The sequence below is a fragment of the Pelecanus crispus genome, chromosome 12, assembly GCF_030463565.1.
Source record: "Pelecanus crispus isolate bPelCri1 chromosome 12, bPelCri1.pri, whole genome shotgun sequence".
Lineage (NCBI taxonomy): Eukaryota > Metazoa > Chordata > Aves > Pelecaniformes > Pelecanidae > Pelecanus > Pelecanus crispus.
Genome location: NC_134654.1, coordinates 15,630,390 through 15,643,865, shown reverse-complemented (window position 1 = coordinate 15,643,865; position 13,476 = coordinate 15,630,390). Strand labels below are relative to the sequence as shown.

The 13,476-nt window shown below is 48.1% G+C and overlaps 1 protein-coding gene across 1 annotated transcript; it reads left to right on the top strand.

Annotated features, from left to right (window-relative positions):
• Positions 1-654: 654 nt before the first annotated feature.
• On the top strand, positions 655-13,362 carry TMEM220 (transmembrane protein 220). The gene is made up of 6 exons (XM_075719568.1): positions 655-741; positions 883-912; positions 2,065-2,125; positions 10,869-10,992; positions 11,815-11,874; positions 12,711-13,362. The coding sequence occupies exons 1-6, from the start codon at positions 655-657 to the stop codon at positions 12,841-12,843; spliced, it is 495 nt and encodes a 164-aa protein (XP_075575683.1). The 3' UTR covers positions 12,844-13,362.
• Positions 13,363-13,476: the final 114 nt, after the last annotated feature.

Here is a 13,476-nt window from a genome sequence, read left to right as displayed (position 1 = left end):
AAGGCCACGTTCTCTGGACTCCTGACCATCCTGGCCATCGTCTGCAGGACCCCAATCGGGTCTTCCATATCCTTCCTCACTGGGGACCTTGGACAGAACTGAAAGTTGCAGGTACACCATCACCGAGTCAAAGAGGGAATAACTCCCTGAAATGAGCTGCTCATGCTTCTCTGCATGGAGCCCAGAATGTACTTGGACTTCTTTGCCACAGGAGCTCTTTGATGGATGACCTGTTTATGTGCGGACTGGCTCGTGTTCAGTGATACAACCGCTGAAAGACAGGAGAACCCTTGATTTCCTGTAATTACTGGAATATGCATATTGTAACTAGCGCCGCACAATTCTGGATTTTGGCTCGATTTTGAAAACAAGCGTTTTTCAAACCTCTCTAAAAAATCAGTAACTGTGAATAGCCAGCGCTGACCATCCCTGGCATCCCCGCTGCACCCCAGTCTGCAGCGACCCCCACCCCCCCCGCGGGGGACCGCACCCCAGCCCGGCGCACGGAGCGGCTGGTGCCGCCGCGCGGGGGGCGGGCACTGGGCCGTTCCGCCCCCCCCGTGGCCCCGCCCCGGAAGCCCCGCCCCTCCCCCGTGGCGGCTTCCTGCCCTGGCGGAGGCGGAGGCGGAGGCGGAGGCGGAGGCGGTGCCGGCCATGGCGGGCGGGCGGGTAGCGGGGTGGCTGTGGCGGCTCTGCAACCTCCTCATGGCCGCCTTCTTCGGGCTGGCGGCCGCTGTGCAGGTGAGGGCGGGGCCTCCCGGGCTGGGGACGGCAAGCGGCCCCGCCCTGCCCTACTCCCCTCCCCTCCGGTCCCCTCCCGCGGAGCGCGGCCCCGGCCGGGGCGGCGGCTGCAGGGTCTCAGTGCGCGCCTCCTCGCTGCAGGTGAACGACCCCGACGCCGCTCTGTGGACAGTGAGTACGGACTGCCCTTCCCGCCGGGCAGCTGGAGCGGGGCGGGCGCCGGGGGCAGGCGCCGGGGGCAGGCGCCGGGGGCAGGCTCCGGGGGCGGCCCTTTTCCTGCGGCTCCGCCTTCCGGCGCCTTCCCCAGGTGTCCTGGTGGCCCCAGCCCCGCTCCGCTGCACCCATCCGCCCGACGCCTGGTCCGAACCGGGGCCACCGGAGGAAACCTGCTTCCTGCTTTTAGCTGAGAAGCAAGCAGGCGCTGGGAAAACAATCTCTCTACGGCAGCGACGGCTGAAATCCGACAGTGCTTCCAGGATCTTCCTTATTTCACCCCAGATTTGCACCTGCCCCCTGCAGAGCATTGGTTCTGTGTGCAGAACACACCAAACTGCTCTTGTTCCTCCTGTCCTGCATCCAAAAGCCCCTGACCGGGCGGCCTCCTGTCTCCATCGCCACCTCTGCTTGCCTTGAATCACCAGCTTGACTGCCTTCTGTTGCTGCTCAGCTCAGCAGCACTTCCTTGGTCTCGAAGGGAAATCTAGAGAGAAACTCTCTTCTCTGTCCACTTTGCCAGCCCTTCTCAGCCACATGAACAGTGTGGTGGCCCTGGCCTGGTGTGCACAGGGCTTGGAGCTGAGGGGCAAGGGGGAATGTCTCTGTATGTGACAGGAGCTGCTGGGTGGGCAGGGGCTGTCCCCTGCACGTCCCTTGTGCAGGGGGACATCCCTTGTGTGGGTAAGCCCAGCTGATGGCAGCAGGGCTGGGCTGCAGCAGCAAAGGGTGCTTCTGCTCCCAGGGGAGCCGCCCAGTACAGGTGGAGGGTTTGGGAGGCCCAGAGGGAGGGGGTGTCCTGTACGGCTTTCCCTGGGGAATCAAGATGCAGTGCAAGGGGCTCTGGAGCAGGCTGGTTGGGCAGCGAGGACCAGTAACCTGGAAGCTGAGGAACAAGGGCTGGCACTCAGCTGATGGTCCAGGATTTTGGGTCGTGATGGTAAAGATGAGCACTGCCAGTGCCAGGGAGTACCAGAGGGTGAGATATTGGCAGCTGTTCCGCACATCTGACAAACTGCTGTGAAGCGGAGAAGCACTGATGTGGATAGGTGCTTCTGCTTCCTTATCTTGATAAGTTTGATACAGAGTAGATTTATGTTTCATTAACAGGTTGTCTACTTAGTGCCAGCTGCCCTGACGTTGCTTGTCAGCATTAACCCTTCAATAACAGGTATGATATTGGTGTGCAGAACAGAGTCTCTGCTCAAATTTTGTCCCTGAAAGGGTTTTTTAATTGAATCACAGATTAAGATCAGGCCATGTGGAAACATGTCATACTACCTTTCTAGGGAAAAAAGCTTTGGGACCTGCTTCTACAAAAGCTGGTCACTGGTTTAGTGCTCATGGTTGGGTGTGCTGCAGGTGAACGGAGGAGCCTTGCATAAAGGCCTGCTGCTGGGATGGTCTTACCTTTGCAACCTGATTCCAGTGTTCAAAGCCTGAGTAGAGCACAAGCCTGGGAGCATGCTCTGAACATGGTTCTGGTGTAGACATTATGTCATGGTTTCGCCCCAGCCAGCAACTAAGCACCACGCAGCCACTTGCTCACTCCCCCTACCCTGATGGGATGGGGGAGAGAATCAGTGGAGTAAGAGTGAAGAAAAAATCCTGCGTTGAGATAAGAACAGTTTAATAATTGAAATAAAGTAAAACAGTAATGATAATAAGAACAATGTGATAATGATAACAATAATAACATACAAAGCAAGTGATGCACAATGCAATTGCTCACCACCTGCCGACCAATACCCAGACAGTTCCCAAGCAGCAATCGCTGCTCCCCGGCCAATTCCCCGCAGCTTATATACTGAGCATGATGTAATATGGTATGGAATAGCCCTTTGGTCAGTTTGGATCAACTATTCTGTCTGTGTCCCCTCCCAGTTTCTTGTGCACCTGGCAGAGCATGGGAAGCTGAAACGTCCTTGACTAGCATAAGCAGTACTTAGCAACACCTAAACCATCAGTGTGTTATCATCAACATTCTTCTCCTACTAAATCCAAAACACAGCACTATGCTACTAGGAAGAAAATTAACTCTATCCCAGCCAAAACCAGGACAGTATCCATCCCTTATTCTATACCATCTACGTCATGCACAGGTCCTACCCCTTTCCAATGCATTCTAATTAATCACCACCACTTTCCCTGTCTTGATATATACACACAGGTATCATTCCCTTCGTCTATGGGCCATCCCTCTAAAATGTCCATTGAGTTCATTTAGTCCATGACTTTGGGTTCCATTGGTCATCACAGTCTTTCAGAGCAGGAGAGGTGGTGTACGGTGTTGGACTGTTGCATGCTGAAGTCAGTTCTCATTCCAACATGGTTTCATCAAAGTTCATTTTCATGAAGCCGGGCAATTCTTACTGTAATACCATTGATGTGGCATATAGCAACCATAAAAGAGATGACGTACAGTATTATATAGCAATTAACATCATACAATTCAGCTCATTAGCTATTTTCACCCAAAATCAAATCCCCTTGAGGTACACATTGGACTTGCCCATCCTCTCGCATTACCCACCAAGTGCACCCAGGTCCTTGAGCAAAAGCAATCCCACAAATGGGTTTGCCTTTGCCCAAGGGGGAGGTAACCCAGACTGTCTTCCCCAGCATATTTTTTATGTGTCCTACAGGGACTTTATCTCCTTCTACAGTATGTAAAAGTTTTGACTGTGCAGGGCCAGCTCGATTGGCAGATCCTCTGGTGTTGACTAACCAGGTGGCTTTTGCTAAATGTGTATCCCAATGTTTGAATGTCCCACCACCCATTGCTCTCAGGGTAGTCTTTAACAGTCCATTGTATTGTTTGATTTTCCTGGAGGGTGGTGCATGATAAGGGATGTGATACAACCACTCAATGCCGTGCTCTTTGGCCCAGGTGTCTATGAGGTTGTTTTGGAAATGAGTCCCATTGTCTGACTCGATTCTTTCTGGGGTGCCATGTCACCACAGGACTTGCTTTTCAAGGCCCAGGATGGTGTTCCGGGCAGTGGCATGGGGCACAGGATATGTTTCCAGCCATCCGGTGGTTGCTTCCACCATGGTGAGCACATAGCGCTTGCCTTGGCGGGTTTGTGGGAGTGTGATAGAATCAATCTGCCCAGCTTCCCCATATTTATCTTTCAGCCATCGTCCACCATACCAGAGGGGCTTGAACCGCTTGCTTGCTTGATTGCAGCACATATTTCACATTCATGAATAACCTGTGCAATACTGTCCATAGTTAAGTCCACCCCTCGATCACGAGCCCATCTACATGTTGCATCTCTTCCTTGATGGCCTGAGGTTTTATGGGCCCACCAGGCTATAAATAATTCACCCTTATGTTGCCAGTCCAGATTCACCTGAGCCACTTCAGTCTTAGCGGCCTGATCCACCTGCTGGTTGTTTTGATGTTCTTCAGTGGCCCAACTCTTGGGTACGTGAGCATCTACATGACGAACTTTTACAACCAGGTTCTCTACCCAGACAGCAATATCTTGCCACAATGCGGCAGCCCAGATGGGTTTGCCTCTGCGCTGCCAGTTGATCTGCTTCCATTGCTGCAACCACCCCCACAGGGCATTTGCCACCATCCATGAGTCAGTACAGAGATAAAGGACTGGCCACTTTTCTCGTTCAGCAATATCTAAAGCCAGCTGGATGGCTCTCACCTCTGCAAACTGACTTGACTTCCCTTCTCCTTCAGCAGTTTCTGCGACTTGTCGTATAGGACTCCATACAGCAGCTTTCCACCTCCGATGCTTTCCCACAAGATGACAGGACGCATTAGTGAACAGGGCATATTGCTTTTCATTTTCTGGCAATTTATTATACAGTGGGGCCTCCTCAGCACACGTCACCTTCTTCTCTGGTGATATTCCAAAACGTTTTCCTTCTGGCCAGTCCATGATGACTTCCAAGATTCCTGGGCAACTGGGGTTTCCTGTTTGAGCCTGTTGTGTGATTAGTGCAACCCACTTACTCCACATAGCATCAATTGCATGATGTGTAGAAGGGACCCTACCTTTGAACATCCGGCCCAGCGCCGGTAGTCGGGGTGCCAGCAGGAGCTGTGCTTCAGTACCAACCACTTCCGAAGCAGCTTGAACCCCTTCATATGCTGCCAATGTCTCTTTCTCAGTTGGAGTATAGTGGGCTTCGGATCCTCTGCATCCCCGACTCCAAAACTCTAGGGGTCGACCTCAAGTCTCCCCTGGTGCTTTCTGCCAGAGGCTGCAGGTAGGGCCATTCTCCCTGGTTGCGGTGTAGAGCACATTTTTAATATCCTGCCCTGCCCGGACTGGCCCAAGGGCTACTGTCTGAACTATCTCCTGTTTAATTTGTTCAAAGGCTTGCTGTTGCTCAGGGCCCCATTTGAAATAATTCTTTTTCCGGGTCACTTGATAGAGAGGGCTTACGATCAGACTGTAATTTGGAATATGCATTCTCCAAAAACCCACAATGCCTAAGAAAGCTTGTGTTTCCTCTTTGCTAGTTGGTGGGGACATAGCTGTTATTTTGTTGATCACATCCATTGGGATCTGACAATGTCCATCTTGCCATTTTATTCCTAAAAACTGGATCTCCTGTGCAGGTCCCTTGACATTCCTTTGTTTTATGGCAAAACTGGCCTTCAGAAGGATTTGGACTATTTTCTTTCCCTTCTCAAAAACTTCTTCTGCTGTATTGCCCCACACAATGATGTCATCAATGTACTGCAAATGTTCTGGAGCTTCACCCTGTTCCAGTGCTGTCTGGATCAGTCCATGGCAAATGGTGGGGCTGTGCTTCCACCCCTGGGGCAGTCGGTTCCAGGTGTACTGAACACCCCTCCAAGTGAAAGCAAACTGTGGCCTGCACTCTGCTGCCAAAGGGATTGAGAAAAACGCATTAGCAATATCAATTGTGGCATACCACTTGGCTGCCTTTGACTCCAGTTCGTGTTGAAGTTCTAGCATGTCTGCCATGGCATCACTCAGTGGCGGTGTAACTTCGTTCAAGCCACGAGAGTCCACTGTTAGTCTCCACTCCCCAACAGACTTTTGCACTGGCCATATGGGACTGTTAAAGGGTGAGCGAGTCTTACTGATCACTCCCTGACTCTCTAGTTGACGAATCAGGTTATGGATGAGAATCAGGGAATCTCGGTTGGTGCGATATTGCTGCCGGTGCACTGTTGTGGTAGTGATCAGCACCTGTTGCTCTTCAACCCTCAGCAACCCCACAATAGAAGGGTCTTCTGAGAGACCAGGCAAGGTGGACAACTGTTTAATTTCCTCCATCTCCAAGGCAGCTATACCAGAAGCCCACCAGTACCCTTTTGGGTCCTTGAAATACCCTCTCCTGAGGTAATCTGTGCCAAGGATGCACGGAGTGTCCGGGTCAGTCACAATGGGGTGCTTCTGCCACTCATTCCCGATTAGGCTCGCTTCGGCCTCCAATATGGTTAGCTGTTGGGATCCCTCTGTCATTCCAGAAATACACATGGGTTCTGCCCCTCTATAGCTTGATGACATTAGGGCACACTGTGCACCAGTGTCCACTAGAGCCTTACACTCCTCTGGGTCTGATGTGCCAGGCCATCGAATCCACACAGTCCAGTAAACCCGGTTGTCCCTCTCCTCCACCCAGCTGGAGGCAGGGCCCTCTAAGTCCTGGTCATAGTATTCATTGTTCACTTCTTGTAAATGTGAATCAAAAGGCCCTTGATTAAGATCAGAAGTAAAATTAGCCCTTTTACTCTGTGTGGGGAACTGCTCACTGGAAACTGGAGCTGCAGTTTTCCTGGGAGAACTGCCTTTTGTAATAGTTTTTCCTTGCAACTCATGCACCCATGCCTCTAGGGTCGAGGTAGATTTTCCATCCCACTTCGTCATGTCCTCTCCGTAGTCATGCAGGTAAAACCACAGGGTGCCCCATGGTGTGTATCCTCTATATCCTCTCTCTTGAGCATAAGGATGTTGACTCCTAATGGCTGAGATACTGGTGTGTACAGGTGGGGAGTAGGACATGTCCTCTCTGAGTTGCTGGAACTCTTGGCACAGTTTTTCAGACAGTTTTTCCACAGCCGAGACACAGGCCCGTAGGGAGTAAGAGATACTTTCTTCATATTCCCGGAGTCAGCTAGCCACTTCATCCATATTTGGTGCCTCTTCATCTTTCTAGGCCAGTATTGCCAATGAGTTGGCATGCGATGCTGGTGCACTCTGTACCACCTTCCACCACATGGGTCGTGTGCACCTGACTTCATCTGGATCTGTGGGTAACTGCTCATTGTTCGTGTCACTATAAATCACCTCCAGCATGCCTAATTCCCTCAGGTACTGGATACCTTTCTCTGCGGTGGTCCATTTGCCTGGGCAATATATAACATCTTCCTTGAAGGGATACCTTTCCTTCATGCTTGACAGAAGTTGCCTCCAGAGGCTGAGAGTTTGTGCCCCTTTTCCAATTGCTTTGTCAATGCCCCCTTCCCTAGAAAGGGATCCCAGCTGCTTGGCTTCCTTACCCTCTAAATGCAGGCTACTGGCCCCATTATCCCAGCATCAGAGCAGCCAGGTGATGATGTGCTTGCCTGGATGACAACTGAAATCTTTTCGCATATCTCACAGCTCACTCAGGGATAGGGATCGGGTGGTTACCATCTCATTTATGGGTTCTTCCTTCTCCTGTTCTCGTGATGGCCCTGGTTCATCTCCATCCCTTACTAAATGAGCTGATTTTCTTGTGTATTTTTTCTTGTGTATAGGGGCAACCGGTACTGGCATAGGTTGGTTCTCTGGTTTAGCCATGGTGCCTGTCAACTGGGGTTGGAGTGGCCGCAGTGCCTGTGGCTGCGGTTGGAGTGGCTGCTGTGCCTGTGGCGGGGGTTTGAGTAGCCACAGTGCTTCTTGTTTTGTCATCAGATCCAGAGACCTTCTCTTTCTTTTGAGGGTACTGAATAGTGTTGACCAGGGCTCGATAGGCATGGGCCAGCCCCCAGCACGTTGCAATGATTTGTGTCTCTCTGGGGTTGCCAGGGTGACAACATACTTTTTCCAAATACTTTACTAATTCTTCAGGATTCTGCACTTGTTCAGGGGTGAAGTTCCAAAACACTGGAGGTCCCCACTGTCCTAGGTACTTGCCCATACTAGCCCACACACCCTGCCACCCATAACTCTTCAGCCTTGGGGCAGGTCTCTGGATGATATTCTTAAATTGCTTACTAACCTTTGTCAAAACTGAAACAATATTCCCAGCAAGTATCAATAGAAGTATCTTAACTGCCCAGGGATGTTCAAGATACTGAAAAGTTGTTGTAATGAAGGAGGAAACATCATAGAAGAAGGTAGCGAAGGTGCCATTCTGTATTTCCTCCACAACAAACCTCTCAGAGGAAGAAGTATAATTGCTAACTCTCTCCATGAGGTAGTACCCAAAGTACAGTAATGACCTCTGTATGAAACCCAAATACCAAAGAATGCTCAAGGTCAGAGTTTTGATAAGGAAACTCCCAAGCAAAATATCATTAATCACTGCAGAGCATAGCACACTGCACACACCAACACCAAGCTTTAACATGCACTGCAAAAAAAAGAACATGGCGCAGATCAGATGAACTAATATCATGACCGGCAACTGTTAACAGACTCCTTAATACCCTCTGGATAATCTGTTATTATGTCAAACCCTTCGAGCCCCACATTGGGTGCCAAAAAGGACTGTCGTTGTTTAGCCCCAGCCAGCAACTAAGCACCACGCAGCCGCTCGCTCACTCCCCCTACCCCGATGGGATGGGGGAGAGAATCAGAGGAGTAAGAGTGAGAAAAACTCCTGGGTTGAGATAAGAACAGTTTAATAATTGAGCTAAAGTGAAATAGTAATGATAATAAGAACAATATAATAATAACAGTAATAATAACATACAAAGCAAGTGATGCACAATGCAATTGCTCACCACCCGCCGATCGATACCCAGACAGTTCGCAAGCAGCAATCGCTGCCCCCCAGCCAACTCCCCCCAGTTTATATACTGAGCATGATGTAATATGGTATGGAATAGCCCTTTGGTCAGTTTGGATCAACTATTCTGTCTGTGCCCCTTCCCAGTTTCTTGTGCACCTGGCAGAGCATGGGAAGCTGAACAAGTCCTTGACTAGCATAAGCAGTACTTAGCAACAACTACAACATCAGTGTGTTATCAACATTCTTCTCCTACTAATTCCAAAACACAGCAGCATGCCAGCTACTAGGAAGAAAATTAACTCTATCCCAGATGAAACCAGGACACATTAGCACATTAATGCACTTTGTTTCCTTGTTGTAAAGCTGCAGTTTTGCTTACCTACCTTATAGAAGAGCAGTTGTGCTCTGCACAGTCCTTTGAAAGAGCTATAGATCTTGTTCAGTCTCAAGTATTGCAGCTACCCCACAAAGCACATGGGCAACAGTGGGGACATTTAAACGCTTCAGCACAGTGGCTGAGTTTCCAAGGGCATACACTAAGGGGGTTAATGCCACATCACATGTTGAGAAAATCAGTCAGATTTGGTCCAGGACTCCAGAAAATAGTTCATTTTTTGTATTTTCATCCAGTAGAAATAATTTAAAATAACAACATTTTCTATACACAAAGTGACTGTATCTTTTCTGGATGAATACTTACTCTGAATAAACCTCACTTATACCAAAAAAGAAAATCTTCAAGAGTGCATGCTGTTGTCACAAATCACACTGCTGCAGTCTCTCAGCATTCTGGCTACCATAAGCATATAAAGTGGCAGCATTCATAAAGCCAAAACCCATGAGGGCTGGTTACCTGTGGTTTTGAACATTTCAGGGGAGGTTTATTTGTGTGATACCTGTAGCTTCAGCATAATGGCATTTGGCTGGTCAAGAAAATCTGCATGTTAAACTCACAAGTAGTTTTTTGTTACTTGTGCCAAGATCTGTGGAAAATAAAGATTAAAATAGCACAACTATTATATAACTGGACATTTATGTAAATTCACCAAGGGGTATTTGCCATTCAAGTCTGTGGAAGACCCAGATTCTCCCTCTGCTGAGCTGTAGTAAGTTCAGCCAAATGGGGAATCCATTACAACACTGGGTCATGTTGAGCTCTTGAATTTTGGCAGCTCATCATCTTTAATGCTTGCCTGGAGGAGTCAGCACCCAGAAAAAAACTGCTTTTAACTTTACAGTTTTTGCTGTTGACATTGCTGAGATCAGTGAGAACTGCCCATGTTGTTTGCTTACCTCTCCCCCATGAGCCCCTGGGAATGGACATGGAAAACCACAAGAATCTGTGGGCCCATTCAGGTATTTCTCATCATCTGTACTTCTCTGTTTAAAAACATCAGTCCCCAGGCAGAGATGTCATGAGTATTGCTCATCACCACAGGCAAAAGCTCAGGCAGAGGCTTATCAGGGAGTGAGAGAAGATGCTCCCTGCAGTGTGGTGGTCGCTTGGTACCTCTGACAGCTGGCTGGGAGCTGGAACTCACTCCCCTAGACTCTAGTGGTCCTCTGGGAGGACCTCATGCTGAGCATCTGGTTATGGCTGTGAGCTCCGGAAAGGCCGTTCCTCCCGCTTAGAACTTTCATTTGTAATCTGCTTTGTGATTTTTTTCCATGTATGTTGAATGCTGGAGTCTGTTTTGTTTGCTGGAGAGAACAGGAAACTGTTTTCAATGAGGTGCTGCTGCCAAGAAGTTGTATTCCTAGGAAAGCAAGCCCCAAGCCTACTAGTGTTTATTTTCAACAACACTCTTTAGCAGATTTCCCTGGTCATAAAAATGCTGGTATTAATTCCATCTTGCTGCCTAAAATGTGTGTGTTTGCTGGAGGCATCTTTTTTAGCGAGTCAGTTGCTTTTTGATTTATAGGGTTTATTTTATGCTACACTGCAGTTGCTGGCAATCTATTTTTTTCCTCAGATAATGGTGTTTGGAGGAGCCTCTGTGACCTTCATTCTGCTGGTTGTATTGTTGGGACCATTGTCTTGGCTTGCTTTTTGTTTGCTTACGCTCAAGGAAACATTTTGCGTGAAGAGGAAGGCAGGTAAGCAGTTTTTATTTTCCCCTGCATGAATTTAGCACACCAGGCCATCTCCTTCTGGTGGTCACCTTGCTAAACTTTATTTGCTGGGCTGCTGCAGTGAGTGCTCTTCATCTAGGGGAATCAAACTGAGGAGGAGGGACCATAGTGCTCCAAACCAGCGATTTGTTGGACAAAAGAGCTAAAGGGAGAGTGAATAGTTGTGGTTGCTTGCCTGATTATGGCAGTTAGATTTAATTGGGGGCAGTTCTGGCTTTCAAAGACCAGGGCACTAGCACAGTGAAACAACTTTGTGTTCTCTTGCTGGAGCTGTAGGGATGGGAACTAATGTTTTAAAAACTCTTGAGATGATACCATATGCATGTTTATCTGGCATGGGCTGCCGAGTCCTCTGAACTGCCAGGGATTGAGGGGGCGGGAGGATTTCTCACCTGGACATTCAGTTGTTGCCTAAAGTAGGTGCTTGCACAGTATTGAGGTGAAGCATTGGCTGCTACTGCGGCTGCTTACGGCCTGGAATACTGGGATGCTGCTTTGCTCTGTGTTAATGAGGGAAATGTGCTGTGGAATATAAGTTTAGCAGCGGAACAAAAAGTGGAAGCAGGAATTTCTGCAGCTGTATGGCTGGGTCATGTGTGTTTGTAGATTTGTAGTGGCAAGCAAAGTTACTCCGTGTAAATACCTTTATAATTATAAACCTAGTAAAATATACTGAACTTCTCCAAAGGAGCAGACACTACTGTTTTGGAGGAAAAATTTGTATTTTTTAAAAGTAAACATCTGCTTGTATTATTTTCTGATCTGTTTTTTTGTTTGGCTTTTTAGAGAGTTGTTTGGTCTGGTGATTATTACAATATGGATGAGTCTTTGTCGCAGTTCAGCAAAGTAAGTTTTGTTTCTTTTTTTTTTTTAATCCATTCATATGTTCACATTTAGTGACTAGCTTCTTGAAAACACAGTTGATTTTGGCTGCTTGTTTTTCTGCTTCATGTCACTGTCTGAACCTCCTCAGATACTTAAGCAGCAGTAGCTGGTGCTTCAGCCTGTAGGATCTTACACAGATAAAAGTCTGAGGGGAAAAGTAAAGCTACACGAAACATTTTTTCTGCTCCCCCTGCCATAATAGGCAGCGGACATTCTCCCTTTGCATAAGGACAGCATGCCCCTTCTGTGAACAGGCTAGTGAGTGTTGGCCACAACTGCTAATGAACTGCAAGGACATTTCTGCCATTGTTCCCAATTTACAGAACTTTCCAGTGAGGGTCTCTGTACTGGTGCCTGCTGCATCCACCGGAGCAGGCGGGTGATGCAGGCGGAGCTGGCAGAAGTCTCTGGGTGGCTGCCTGGCTGCAGTGGCTCCACACTTTTCCCCGACAGCCTCTTCAGAGGACTGTGCTACAGCAGTTTTGCTAGATTCCTGTTAGCTGGGAGCATGAAAAATCCCAATCTGCCAAACAGTACCTTTGTGCTGGGAAAACATGCCACAGATGCTCTGGTCAAGCAGGGTGCTTTTTTTTTTCACCTGGTTTATTTGGCATGAGGTGGCAGAAAAACTTTCTCTGCTGGCATCTGGTGCCTCTCCAGTAAAAGACTCTGCTGATGCACCCACAGGAGCTACATTAAAGTGGCCAAAGGCTCTCTGCTGTCTGTCCAACTGCAGCCAGGTGTGAATGTTTCGTAGCAGTCTGATCTGAAGCAGCCCTGTTGCATTTGCTTTATAGGAGTCCACTGGGTGGAGTTTGCTTGATTGCTGCAATCGTGGTTGCCCTCTTCCCCTTTCTTTTGTGGCTGTACGTTTATGTGAACAAAGAGATGCGAGCATCCTGGCCAACGCACTGTAAAACGGTGATTTAATTGGGAGGGAGAAAGTATAGAATATTCTGATCTTACTTGCCTTTGCTTTTGGTTCTTAATGAAAGGTTAGTATCAGTTTGATAGGACCCAAGAATGCCTGGCTGCTTCCAGCAGTGCGGTTTGAGATGTGTTAAAAAAATTGAGGAACACTGTAAAATCTGAGTGGAGAATTTTTCTATGGAAACTGTTGTTCAGCTGGCTTCTCCATATATTTTCAAAGCACTGTTGATCTAATGTGTTTTCTAATGGTATATTCAAGATATCCTGGCATCCCCGGATCACCCTCCAACCACCTTGTACTTTGGGAAATCTACTGTTCTGTAACATAAGGGAAAAGTAAAGCAAACACTTTGTTTCAATAACTGACTATTTACAGCTGTAAAACTTCCAGATATCTGCCTGGATAGTCCACTGATACTAACTGAAAAATTGAGCAGTCTGTATTTCTGTTCCTATGCTAAAATCACATGTAGAATATATCTGAAGAAATATTTTCACTATTATCTTTAACTGAAAATTACTGGGTTTAGAGAGTAATAAATACTATTTTTCTAAAGAAAATGAAAGCTTCTGTATCTTTTATTTTCTGAGATGTGTACTCAAGACTGCCACCAGCAGACCTGGTCACTCTCA

Coding starts and splice junctions, on each gene's coding strand:
- TMEM220 (XM_075719568.1), top strand. CDS start 655: ATGGCGGGCGGGCGGGTAGCGGGGTGGCTGTGGCGGCTCTGCAACCTC. Junction 742..882: donor GGCTGGCGGCCGCTGTGCAG/GTGAGGGCGGGG, acceptor TCCTCGCTGCAG/GTGAACGACCCCGACGCCGC. Junction 11,875..12,710: donor CTTTGTCGCAGTTCAGCAAA/GTAAGTTTTGTT, acceptor TTTGCTTTATAG/GAGTCCACTGGGTGGAGTTT.